The 12,422-nt window shown below is 36.5% G+C and overlaps 1 protein-coding gene across 1 annotated transcript in view; it reads left to right on the forward strand.

Moving 5' to 3' along the window:
• Positions 1 to 12,422, forward strand: part of AKT3 (AKT serine/threonine kinase 3) — a 325,271-nt gene that overhangs the window by 210,341 nt on the left and 102,508 nt on the right. Inside the window, exons 7-8 of the mRNA XM_046678396.1 lie at positions 5,214 to 5,279; positions 6,640 to 6,708. Coding sequence (XP_046534352.1) covers positions 5,214 to 5,279; positions 6,640 to 6,708 — 135 coding nt within the window. The remainder of the gene's footprint in view (positions 1 to 5,213; positions 5,280 to 6,639; positions 6,709 to 12,422) is intronic.

Genomic DNA, 12,422 nt, shown 5'->3' on the forward strand with positions numbered 1-12,422 from the left:
GAACCTAGATTTTGGACATGTCAAATTTGATATTTCTGTTAGACAGCCAAGTTTAAGTTATCTGTTAAACATCTGTGTCAAATAAGCATTTCTGGAGTTTAGAGAGGGCTGGATTTGAGGTGCAGTAAATTTGGAAGTCCATCACCGTGTAGACTGTATTTAGAGTCATAGTCTGAATAAAGTCACCAAGGGCATGAGGGTACCTAGTGAAGAGAAGAGGTCTGAGGACTGAGCCCAGGGGACACTCCTAGAAACAGTCTTCAGAGATAAGGAATCAGCAAAAAGACTGAGAAAAGGTGACCAATAAAGAGGAGGAAAATGAAGAGTTTGTGATGTCCTGGAAATAAGGAGAAGAAGATGTTTTCAGGGGGAAAGAGTGATCAAATGTGTCAAATGTTGTTAATGACTTCTATTCTGAGTAGGAAGTAAGATCACATTTTGAAAGTGTGAAGGAGTGAGGTTGAGCTAAAGAGAGACAACTTAATGAAAAGTTCCTGGACTTGAAAGTCAAATGGACCTGGGCTTCAGTCCCAGCTCAGTAGCTTAGCTGGCTGAGAGAACCTTGCAGGGTTGTTTGTACATTTCAGCATACGTGCTAGGCATGGCGGGGGCCTGGGAGAGCTCCTGAACAACCATGCTGCGGAGTAGAGGAGTGACTTCAGTAGGGATGGGTGAAAGAATCCTGAGAAGATTCAGCGGAGATTGGAGAGGGAATTGCAATGGTGCTAGTTTATGTGGTTTTTTTCCTTTAGATGTGGAATATAGAGGTGAGAAAGTAGAGATTGACTCATTCCAGTATTGGGAATTGAAAGGGGCAGAAGCAAAGAAGGGAATGTAGTGCAGGACAACCCAGACAAGCAACATACTCTGCAATTTGAGAAAGATTACGTTCTGAAGTGATTATAGTGTGGGAGGTCAAAGGAGTTCCTGTAGCCCTCCGCTCAAGTGGTGTTTGGCACAGGAGCATCAAGAACCGAGCATCAGATCACAACTCTCGAGAAAGGTGGTGTAGTGTTCACAGACAAAAGAGAACAATTGCGCTTTCATTTTCTCCATTAACGTGAAAAAAACCTCCAAAAAAGAGAATAGAAATAGATATCGAGGAACGGCGAGCAGACAGTGTGACAACTGGAGAGTGGGGGAAGTGTCAGAAGTCTGCATCTGGGCCAGTGCTCAAGTTTTCAAAAGAAGGGGAAGTCAGAACCCCCAAATTTAGAGCTTAATAAGTATGACATCTTTTTCCTATGGGGAAAAAAAGTAGAGATTGCTAACATTGGCTTGTCAAGACAGAGAACAACTACATAATGGTCCCCGGTCGTCATGTGGTTTAATTTAGAATAAGTGTTCTCCCTCCTCTCCGTTCCCCACCCGCCCCATCTCCTCCTCTAGATCTCACTCGCTGCTCTGGACAGATGAAACAAATGCTTTAGACACGAGGTCCCTTCGTTTCAGCTAGCTTCTGATAGAGTCGGGCGTGATAGTCTGTGTTCAAGATGGGGAAATAACATGAGCAGAGGTAAAGTACGCAGCTGAGTAGACACGAAGCTGCTGGAAGAGGGGAGGCTGTGTGTGAAGTGGAAACGACCGTTAGCGTGGGACTTGGCGTGGGAGCAGTGTTGACTTTTCCACCTGCAGCCTGAGCGATTGAACTTCTGTGAACCTCAGTTTCCTCAGATAAAATGGGAATAATAAGACCTACCTGCTGCGTTCCTGCAGATTAAAGGGGGTGACGGCCTCAGTGTCCCTGATCATGGCGCAGAGATGTTCCCTTCCTCCTCTTCCTTTCCGTGACCCCCTCCACGCACCACCACCACCTGTCTGCACAAAACAGTGATTGGGAAAAAGGAAGGGAGAACTTTAGACTGTGTGTGGCAGAGGCGGAGTGATAAAGGGAGAGGATTGGGGAAATAAATATGAGGAGGACTATTCTTTTGCCTCACGTCCTCAAGAAATACCATTCGCCCTAACACTGCTTTTGTCAAAGAAATTAGATTTAAGAATTCATTACTTAGTATTTACCGTGGATGAATATATAGGAAACTGTATTTCTAAAGCTTTTTCATGAAAACATTATTGTACTTATATCATATACCCAAGCATTTGTAGCACTCTTCATTTATAATCATGATCAACGAATAGATTTTTACAAAAGCATCATATTGTTTTAGCCACTAAGTTTTATCACTGTTATTTTTAACTTTTTGTTTTGACATGTGGCTTTTAACTGTGATTAAAAATTATTGGCACCTGTGTTTACTTTTTAGCTTGTGCATACCTTACCTTCATAGCAGAAACTAATTAGTATGTGAAATACAGTACCATTAAATATGGATTAAGGGGGAAAATTCTAATCTAGTCATATGTAAAATATAGTAGAAAATGTATTTTAATGTATGAAAGATATGTACATGTTATTAATTCTGGTTCCATTCTTATAACAAAGAAATGTTTTAGCATTTGTCTCTATACGCCTTTACTTGGCTCCTTCAATGTAGTTAGATTACAGAATTTAGAAGAAAACTCATCTTCTTTCATGAAATTTACAAAGTGATTTAGAAAAATAACTTCATATGTGATGGGCTTGCTTTAGCAAAGTGGAATGAAATACCCCACAGAAGTATGTTCTGAAGCACTACAATATATTTTCTAGTTCCAGATAGGTTTCATACTTGCCTTCCTTGAGTCTTTTCCTAGTTTACTGCCTGAAATCACTTAACATCCTAAAGCATAACAGGTAAATGTTATATCTTCTGTGAATCTCTTTCTGACTGCCTGTAAAGAAATGTTTCTTTTAATTCACCCTCATGTTGGAGGCATGTGACTTTTAGATTATTTATGTTAATTTTATATCTCAAAGATATTTCAAGACTGTCCTCGGGCCGGCCCGGTGGCCAAGTGGTTAAGTTAAGTTTGCGCTCTGCTTCGGCGGCCCAGCGTTTCGCTGGTTCACATCCTGGGCGTGGACATGGCACTGCTCGTCAAGCCATGCTGAGGCAGCATCCCACATGCCACAACTAGAAGGACCTACAACTATGTCAGGGGGCTTTGGGGAGAAAAAGGAAAAATAAAATCTTTAAAAAGAACAACAATAAACTGTCCCCTTTTTTCTTGTTCCTGCTGCCACCATAGTAATCCAAGGCACCCTCATTTCTCTCTTGGAGTACAGCTATTGTCTCCTAGTTGATCCTTCCTATTTTTGCTGTCCTCCTTCTCAGAGGAGCCTGAGTAAACTTTTGAAAATAGAAGTCAAATTGTGCCCTCGCATTCCCCCACCTCCCATACCATCACATTGCCCACTTACCCTCTTCCAGTAGCACTGCTTTGCCTTCATTACCCCATTCGCAGCAGTAGACACCCCCAGTTTTTCTTAATGCTACTTATCAGAATTGGTAATTATTTATTAAACTGGATATTTACCTGTTTGTTGTGTCTTCTCTATTAGCCCGTGACTCCATGAGCAAAGGAGTCGTCTTTTTTTAAACCTGTTATATCTGCACTATCCTTAGCATTTAGTAAGTGCACATCAAGAATTTTGTTTTTTAATGAAAGAATTTGGTCCTGTATATCACAAAATAGCCACTTGCCTGATGCTTAGTTATGTATTTCGTATTCATTAGATGATACTCGTAGACTGCAGTGTCTCCTCTTCTGTGCTTTGTTTTTTCCATCAACACTGATCACCACCTGATGACCTAGAATGAAAGTTCCATGAGGGCATCTGTGGTGTTCAATGCCCTGTCTTCAGTGTGTAGAACAATGCCCAGAATATATTTGCTTGTTGCGTATTTGTTGAAGGTATGACTGATTGAGTAAATGAACTTCCACACACTTGACATCTTGGAATTCATTCCTATGATAAACAGTTCAGTTCAACAGACATTTATTAAACATCTACTCTGTGCTAATCATTATGCTGGGCCCTGTGGGTATAGAAATCAGTAAGTTATGATGTCATTTCTGCTTCTGATTTATTTTGTATTAAGAAGTTTGCTATTATTCTAATTAATTTAGAAGTTATAGTATGCTATGACAGGGGCTTTCATGTTGTAAGCCTGGCTCCTGTTAAACAAGTGAGACTGGAGTGGTTTCAGACTAATGCTTTGTTTCACTAGTTTAAATGCTGTGTCGTTAATGACACTTTACTTTCTGTTCAGGCACAGTTGGTCAGACCTTCTTGGAATGGCTTTTAGATCTTAGCTTCTTTGATCTGTTTCTCCTTTATCTTCTAGGTCTAACTAAGGTCTGATGCTTTTGTGAAGATCATGAATATAATGCAGTGTCCTAATATTTTGCTCTCCACTGTCGCTGATAGTCTAATTGTGATTTGCTGACGTGTTAAAAAAATTGATCCAGCAAGAGCTTTGTTTAGAGTCTTGCTAGAAGCAGAGATCACAGATGCTGTGTTAGTTTCAAGTTATCTTCCTTTCCTTTCTTCTTTAAGTTGATGTTATATTTTGTAATATGAAACATTTTTCCAGTTTTTCATATGATGAAGAAAATCTCTCCTTGTTTACTTTTGATGTCAAGATGAGATTTATGTATAAAATTGAAGAAATACGCTCTTACTTTTGGTTTGACATACACCCAGATTTTAAAATTGTCACCTAGACTAGTTTGGGACCTTTCTTGTTAAGAAGCACATTAAAAAGCCACAAGCAAAAAGATAAAATTTTAATACTCTGTTTCTATTTTAAAATGTATAATTTAGAATTAAAACTTATATGTGTATTCTGTGTTTTCCTTTTCAATAACTGATTTTTCTTTTAAGTAGGAGACATACAAATTCTATGATCCTTAGTGAAATATATTCTTTATATCCCCCTGAATAAAATGTATTACAACATGGAAATAATAACTACTCCATGCCTAAATATTAGCTGCTAAGGCCTTCCCTTCAAGAAGAAAGGCTTACTATTTTTTTCTGTGTCCCTGAATATTTTTGGTGATTTTTGTATCGTTACTACTGTACTTTGACTAAGTATGACTGAGTTTAAATGAGTGTATACCTTACAGCCATTTGATTTAGATCATTAGTTTCATCTTTTTTTTTTCTGGTACAGGAGAAGCTTAGCAATAAAGGGAGCTTGTCACTATGTTTTAAGAAGTATTTTTCTGTCTCTGGGTTTAACCTCTTCTGGTATTAGAAAAACAGTGAAATTTTTCTATTGCTAGTGCTTAGTACGTATATTAAAGGTTTGCCTTTTCTTTTGTAGGATGAAGTGGCACACACTCTAACTGAAAGCAGAGTATTAAAGAACACTAGACATCCCTTTTTAACAGTAAGTGACCAGAGGACAGATGTTATCATCATGACATTTTAAATTTAAGGAAGTTTTATTACAGAAAGTAAGCCATGAAAAATAACGTTTTAAATAACGTTCATTTTAGGATGCCATTTTCTTTGTGGAAACACTATAACTCACGTTTCCTTGAAATTATTGGAATGTATGGATTAAGTTTATAATATGCATGCATTTGTAATCCCTCTCATTATACATCCATTACGTTGTGAGAGTTCCTTTTTCTCCCATGAATTCACTGCCTTTACAGAAAAAAAACACCATAGAGCAAATAAGTCACCTCTGGCATTTTAAGAAAACCACTGAGAAAATGGTAGACTTAAAAAATATTCTTAGTATTAAATGTAAGGATTTTATGTTTCTTTTGTTTATTGGCTTCTGATGAATATTTAAATGATCAGGCAGCATTGTCTTCAAATATGAAAGGCGGAAATCTTTGCTAATATTTTTTAGAGAAATTGAGACTTATTTTAGATATAGAGTATTTTAAGAAATACGGGAATACTGAACACATTAAATTAAAGATAGGATAAGTCACAATGTGTTTTCTTTACTAGACAAAGTACAAACTGTGACTGAGTTGTTTTGAAAGAATGATTTTTTTTTTAGTCCTGTTCGTAGATTGCTTGTAATAGAAGCATAATATGCAAGATTTCTGTTTGTTCCTGGCTCCAATGAAGTGTATTAGGATTAAAATGATAGCTAGACTTTTAAAAAGGGGGAAGCTTTTAAAGATTTAGGATTATCTGAAGTAGAAATTTTCAGAGGTGTCACCAGATACCTAGACTTACTTTGTTACATTGTTGTGTGTTTATTGTCTGGTGTAATAAGATAGCTATAAAGTTTTGATATCTTTATAATTTATAAAATTACATGAACCAACTCTGTTGGATCGGATCATGTTATGCACTCAGTATGCAAAAAATGATGTTGAAACTATATTAGAAATTGAATATAACTACTGTAACTGTATTCCTAAGACTTCCACGAGAGTAATTTGTGGCCCTCGCTTTAAGGTTGCATGGATAAAAACTTTGGGAATCAATACAGTTTCAAATAGATTGCACAATATATTGAGAAGTGCTCATCACAATTAGTGATTTTATTTTACTTAAAATTTTAATTTTTCCCCTAATAATACCCAATACTGATTTAAACAGAATTTGTTTTATGTTTCTCATGAACTCTTCAGCACTCTTAAGGAGTAAGTAGACTCTTAAGAAACAATAACAATTCATTTCATCAATCATGCTTACTGTTTCTAAGTGTTCTATTTTTGGTACATTACATTATAAGAATGTGGAATTATAATACAACATTTTTTCTTTTTCATTTCAAGTCCTTGAAATATTCCTTCCAGACAAAAGACCGTTTGTGTTTTGTGATGGAATATGTTAATGGGGGAGAGGTGAGTCAAGAAGTAAATCCAGCACTTGCATTTGCATGGTAGTATTGTCATTATTTTGAAAAAGTTATTTAAAATGTAAGTTGTAACATAACAGTCTCTACTTCTTGATAGGGATTTGTATAGCACTTTCTACTATTGAGTGGATGGGAGCTGAATAATTTCTAATGAAATTTAATGTCATTAACTTTTTTATAACTACTTTTATATATTGGAAAGTGCAATGGTATTCTCCTTTATCTTGTATTTTTTTAAAATGTAAAAAAATTTTACCACAATTATAATTTTTGAAATCATGATATTTAATTTCAAAAGCCAGAAAAACAGGACTTATGATGCTTTACAAAGTTCTTCCTCAAGTTTTTGCAAAACTTGTAAAAACTTATTTATTTTAAACACAGTTGAACAATAGTCTATAGGCACATTGTGACTGAGTTTTCTCTTCTACATAGTAGTTAGAGTAACCTTGACTATAGTTAAGAGATGTTAAGGGATCTTGTAGTTTTGAAGAGAAATTTCATTAGTTTAGTAGTACATTTCACCTGTTTGTTTATTCCTTGTCCTTTCTCCCCTCTATTTTGGTCAAAACCAATGTGAGGGGAAAATGTAATTCACTGGAATAGTTAGCGGGAAATGTTTTACGTTGCGGGCTTTCTGAAATAAATTTAATTATTAAATAGGGGCTTGTATCTCACAGACCTTAAAATCGTCTTATTTTCCAAACTAAATAAATTAGTTAAATATTCCGTATAGAATATCTTCTCCTATAGAATTATCTGACTAATAGGAATTAGTTCATTGTGAAAATTCACTCATTCTTTTGGTATTAGTTGGCACATTTTGAGTGCCTAGGCAGTGTGGGTTTATCAAAATGTGTTAAGACATTATCTTTTCTATGAAGGAGTTTATAATTTATCTTATCAGTGTATTAAAAACTAGAATGTATAGTGAAAGACCTAACTGCTAATAAATTTGTAAAAGAAAAGCTTTATGAATGATCTAGCCTTTAGGGTAGGCCTTAAATGCTTAATGAGATTCCAGCAGGAGAACTGATTTGAGAAGGTATTACAGGCAGAGAGGAGGATGTGAGCAGACTCACTGTAGGGTGTGGGTGAGCACAGGCAAGAAGAACTTGAGTCGTTAGGTAACAGTATCCCAGGCATTCAGAACTGGGCCCTTGCCCTCAGATATTGTCTGAGAAATTACAAAGAACATGGACCTCATGGAATTGTATAGCATTGGTATGTCTTAGTGACCGATTAATTGGATGTGGGTAGAAAGAGAGAGGGATCAAAGTGGATTTTGGTTGGAATCAGGGAGAATTAAAGAGTGAACTTATGAACAATGTGTTGAGAGTAAGATTATAAATTTGATTTTGAAAGGTTTTTCCTAAGTTTCCAAGGAAATATTTATGTGGAAACATCACAGAGAATAAATAAAGGATCAGAACTGTGGATACAGATTTGGGAGCCATTCCCATAAAAGTTATAATTTAAGTTATGGAGGTAGATAGTTCCCATGTTATGGAAAATTAAATTCATGAAACCTCTATGTTAGTATCTCTCAAAATTAAAAATGCACATATTCTTGGGCTGAACAGCTTCACTTCCAGGAATTTATCCTACAGACATACTCACAAATATACCACAGAATGATTTTTGGATAAATATATTCATTGTAGCATTGTAGTACCTTAAATGAGCATTCAATAAGGAGACTACTTAAATAAATTGTGTTGTATTCATGTAGTGGAATACTTTATATCTGTTAAAAAGAATGAGGCAGCCCAGTATGGACTGATTCAGAACAATTTCTAAGACATATTATGAAGTGAAAAAAACAAGGTGCAGAGTATAAAGCATGCCATCATTGTATTAAAAGAAAATAGGACTATATATATATAATATTTGTATATACATGGAATATCTCTGGAATTATGCACTGGACGTTAGTGCTTACCTTTGGCTGGGGACAATGTGGGAGGAAGACTTATTTTTCACATATGTATTCTTGAGCAGTTTTTGTATTTTTTATCGTAAATATACTTTATCTATTTAAAAAATTGAGGAAAGGACAGTAGGCAGGTAGACAGATGGCTGGCTGGATGGATGGCCTGGGGAGAGAATAATATAGGGAAAATGATAAACTGCACACCAAAACTTGGAGATGCGCTCTTAAACTGGAGCACTCTTAAATTGGATAAATACTCGTACACAGCGTCATGTATTTACATCTATTATAACACTTACCACATTGTTGTATAATTGTCTGTTTGCTTGTCTGTCTTCCCGCTAGACTCGGAGCTTCCTAACGGGCTTTTCGCTGGTATAACCCTAGTACCTGACACACGACCTGACACAAGTAGGAACTTGACACAATATTTATTGGATAATTTGAATGAATAAATAAGTCAATGGATAAACACATTTCCTCAGGGAGAAAAGAAGTTAGCAAAAGTGATTAACTAGAAATTGCTGAGAAGTAGGAAGAAAATTAGAAAATAGTGTACTAACTATATAGATTATTTTGGAAAAAAGTCAAAAAGGTTTTTTCAGAAGGAAGTATCTTTGACTGTATTTATAAGATACATATTTAATGAGGTTTTGTGCACAGCACTCTGGTAGATATTGTGGGACATATAAATCTGAATTAAACCTGGATCTTACTCTCAAAGAGTGTATAGTCTAGTGAGAAAGATACTGTACAAAACTGAGACTACGTGTAAGTGTTCACTATCACGTGGATCACAAGTGCAGGTTAAGGGCCATGGCACTTCCCAGGAGAGAGAAGCATTTTGAGTGGTGGGATGAAGGGACACTCCCTAGAGGGAGCACTTTTATTCTCAACCTAGAGTGCTTCTGAGATTAATTAATTGATGATTATTGAAAAAGTTTTACACACAAAAGCAGCTTTTCAGACAAGCCAGATGGTTTTCTTTATTATTGAGACTCCTACATTATTTCTCATTTGACATTTCTTCTCTTTTTTCAGAATTTCTGTTTTGGGAATGTTATAGATAAAGACTAAATTATTTAATGTATTGAAGCAAGTGAACTGATTCTGTATGTGATAGATAATTTTAAAGTGCATGGATAGTAATTATAGCATTGCAATGCATACATAGAAAAACGAAAATTTAGTTATTTATATTTACACAATTTTAGTGAAAGTGAAAGTTTTGTATATGTAACTCCTCCAATTTTTAATTCTTTTAGGTTATCAAGTGTACTTTTAAATACCTTTTAAATGTACTTTACAAATACAAATAGTTATTTGGTTCTTGTAACTTAATGGAATCATCTCCCTTCTTCAGTGTATCGTCTCTGGGGAGGGAATCTATGTTCAATGTGTCCTTATGGCGACTTCTTTAATTCTGGCTTTGCTTTAGGGTCACCACTCCATTTATTCTGCCCAGAGATGCTTCCTAGAAATGCTGAAAAGTCAATTGCTGTAGAAAAAATACTAAATGGAGTACTTCTGTTTTTGAAATAAGATTGAAATAGAGAGAAGGAAAATAAGGGAAGCTATAAACTCACCCTAACAGTCCACTCCAAGACTTGCAGACACACTGTGAGTTACCCAGTGGGGAGTGTCTGCGTGGTGTCTAGGAGACATTAACAGGAGGATACCGGCCTGTTGAAAGGAACCTGTGGCGAACTGCTGCTACTCACCCAAATGGAAGCAGCCTCAAATCTCTGTGTATCCAACTTTACCCTGAGATAGGATTCTTTACCGGGCCCCTTGAAGTAGTTAGAACTAGCCCAATTTTTATGCAATTCCTACTTATTGTCTGTTGATTTTTAATTAGCAGTAGCATGCTTTTAGCCTATACTCTGGAATGTTTATCTTGAAATATAATAGTTAAGACGTTCCTTTTCTTATACTTTCTTCACATTTTTGTGAACATCTGGGATTTTTTTCAGCCTAATAGAATGCACAGGAGTTTAGCATGCTCACGGCCATGCTTATTATTATCCCTGTGTTTGCCAATATTTTTGACAGCAGTAAATAATTTTGATGGAAGATGATTGTGAGAGAAATACTGGTTGTGAAAAATCAACAGTGGCTGCTTATAGGCACATCAGTATAATGGAGTCACATCATAATTGCATACAACTTAGATGAATTCAAAGAAATATGCTCAGCAAGAGAGAGCATGCATAGACAGACAGATAGATAGACAGATAGATAGGTAGAATGAATGAAAGAAAGAATATGGGGATTTGCCATTCTTCTTGATGAGTGTATTCAAAGAGTGACCTCAAGATGAGAGAGATAAATTTACTGTTTTTTTACTCCACGTCAGTTCCTACTTGCCATCCTTAGAGTTTCATGAGATGTAAATTCTGGCACTTAAAATACATAGTTTTGGGGGCTGGCCCGCTGGTTGAGTGGTTAAGTTTGCACACTCCACTTCAGTGGCCCAGGGTTTTGCCGGTTCGGATCCTGGGCATGGACCTAGCATCTCTCATCAAGCCATGCTGAGGCAGCATCCCACACAGCAAAACTAGAAGGACCTACAACTATAATGTACAACTATGTACTGGGGACTTTGAGAAGAAGAAGAAGAAAGAAAGATTGGCAACAGATTTGTTAGCTCAGGGCCAGTCTTTAAAAAAGCAAAAAATACATAGTTTTTATAAAACTTTGTCATTAAGTGCATTATAACTACAGGTGTTCATCTAAAAAAACCTCTATTATTTCAGTGGTGGAAGAAAACTCTTCCGGGTTAACGTACGTTGAGACACCATATATTGGGTCTCCAGTGTAGTCCCTTCCTAAGGAATTTTCAGGAATGATTTTTATTATAGTTGATAATTTATGTATTAACTTTAGAACCCACTCCATTATAGTCCATTTGCCTATTAAATATTTAATGAGCAACTACTCTGAGCTGAACCTCGAAGGATGCAGAAATAGTAAAAGCATGGTACTTTGTTTTAGAAGATGAGTGTCTAATTGGGGAGCTAGACAAGAGAATATGCATATACTTTATAGTGTCGTTATTGCTATGATAATACTGGTTGCCATGGGATACAGAGAATGGGCACTGGAATCAATCCAGAAGGAAGAGAGAGAGGAAAGGGGAGAATGCCAGGGTAGGAAACAATTCTTGAAGTGTTTGCTAAACTACGACTTAAGTTAGATGAGTAAGGATGAGAAGGAGGGCATTTCTGCACAGGGGAAATAGACTGTGTAGAATGTGCAGGAACATGCCAGTTCTCCCTCACGTGGCCAGTGTGGATGATGCATGAAGCCCTGCAGAGGAAAGCCATGAGAGCCTGAACAGGTAATTAGAGTCATTAGGGCAGGTCTTCTCTCCCAGGTAATTTAGGGTTTATCCTGAAGGCACTGGAGCATCACGGAAGGATTTCTGTACGAATGTTTTAGAAAGACTACTTTGTAGCAGCGTGAAGCTTGGATTGGAGGTGACAGAATTGGAAGCAAGGAAACTGTTTGGGAGGCTACTGCAGGGAGAAGTGAATTATGGAAATGATAAGGTCATTAATTGTGTCAATATTAGTGAGAAGGAGTCAAATTCTAATGATGTTTAGGTACTAGAATTTCCAGGATTTAACGACTAAATGGAAAGACAAACAACACATAGTGTCCTATTTGCTGCTTGGGAAATTGTGTAGATACCAGATTGTTTAAGACAGGAAACACAGGAAGGGGGAATGAGTTCTGGGGTGATCATCCTATGTCTGAGGTCCCCA

Source organism: Equus quagga, chromosome 12 (assembly GCF_021613505.1).
Source record: "Equus quagga isolate Etosha38 chromosome 12, UCLA_HA_Equagga_1.0, whole genome shotgun sequence".
NCBI classification, from domain to species: domain Eukaryota; kingdom Metazoa; phylum Chordata; class Mammalia; order Perissodactyla; family Equidae; genus Equus; species Equus quagga.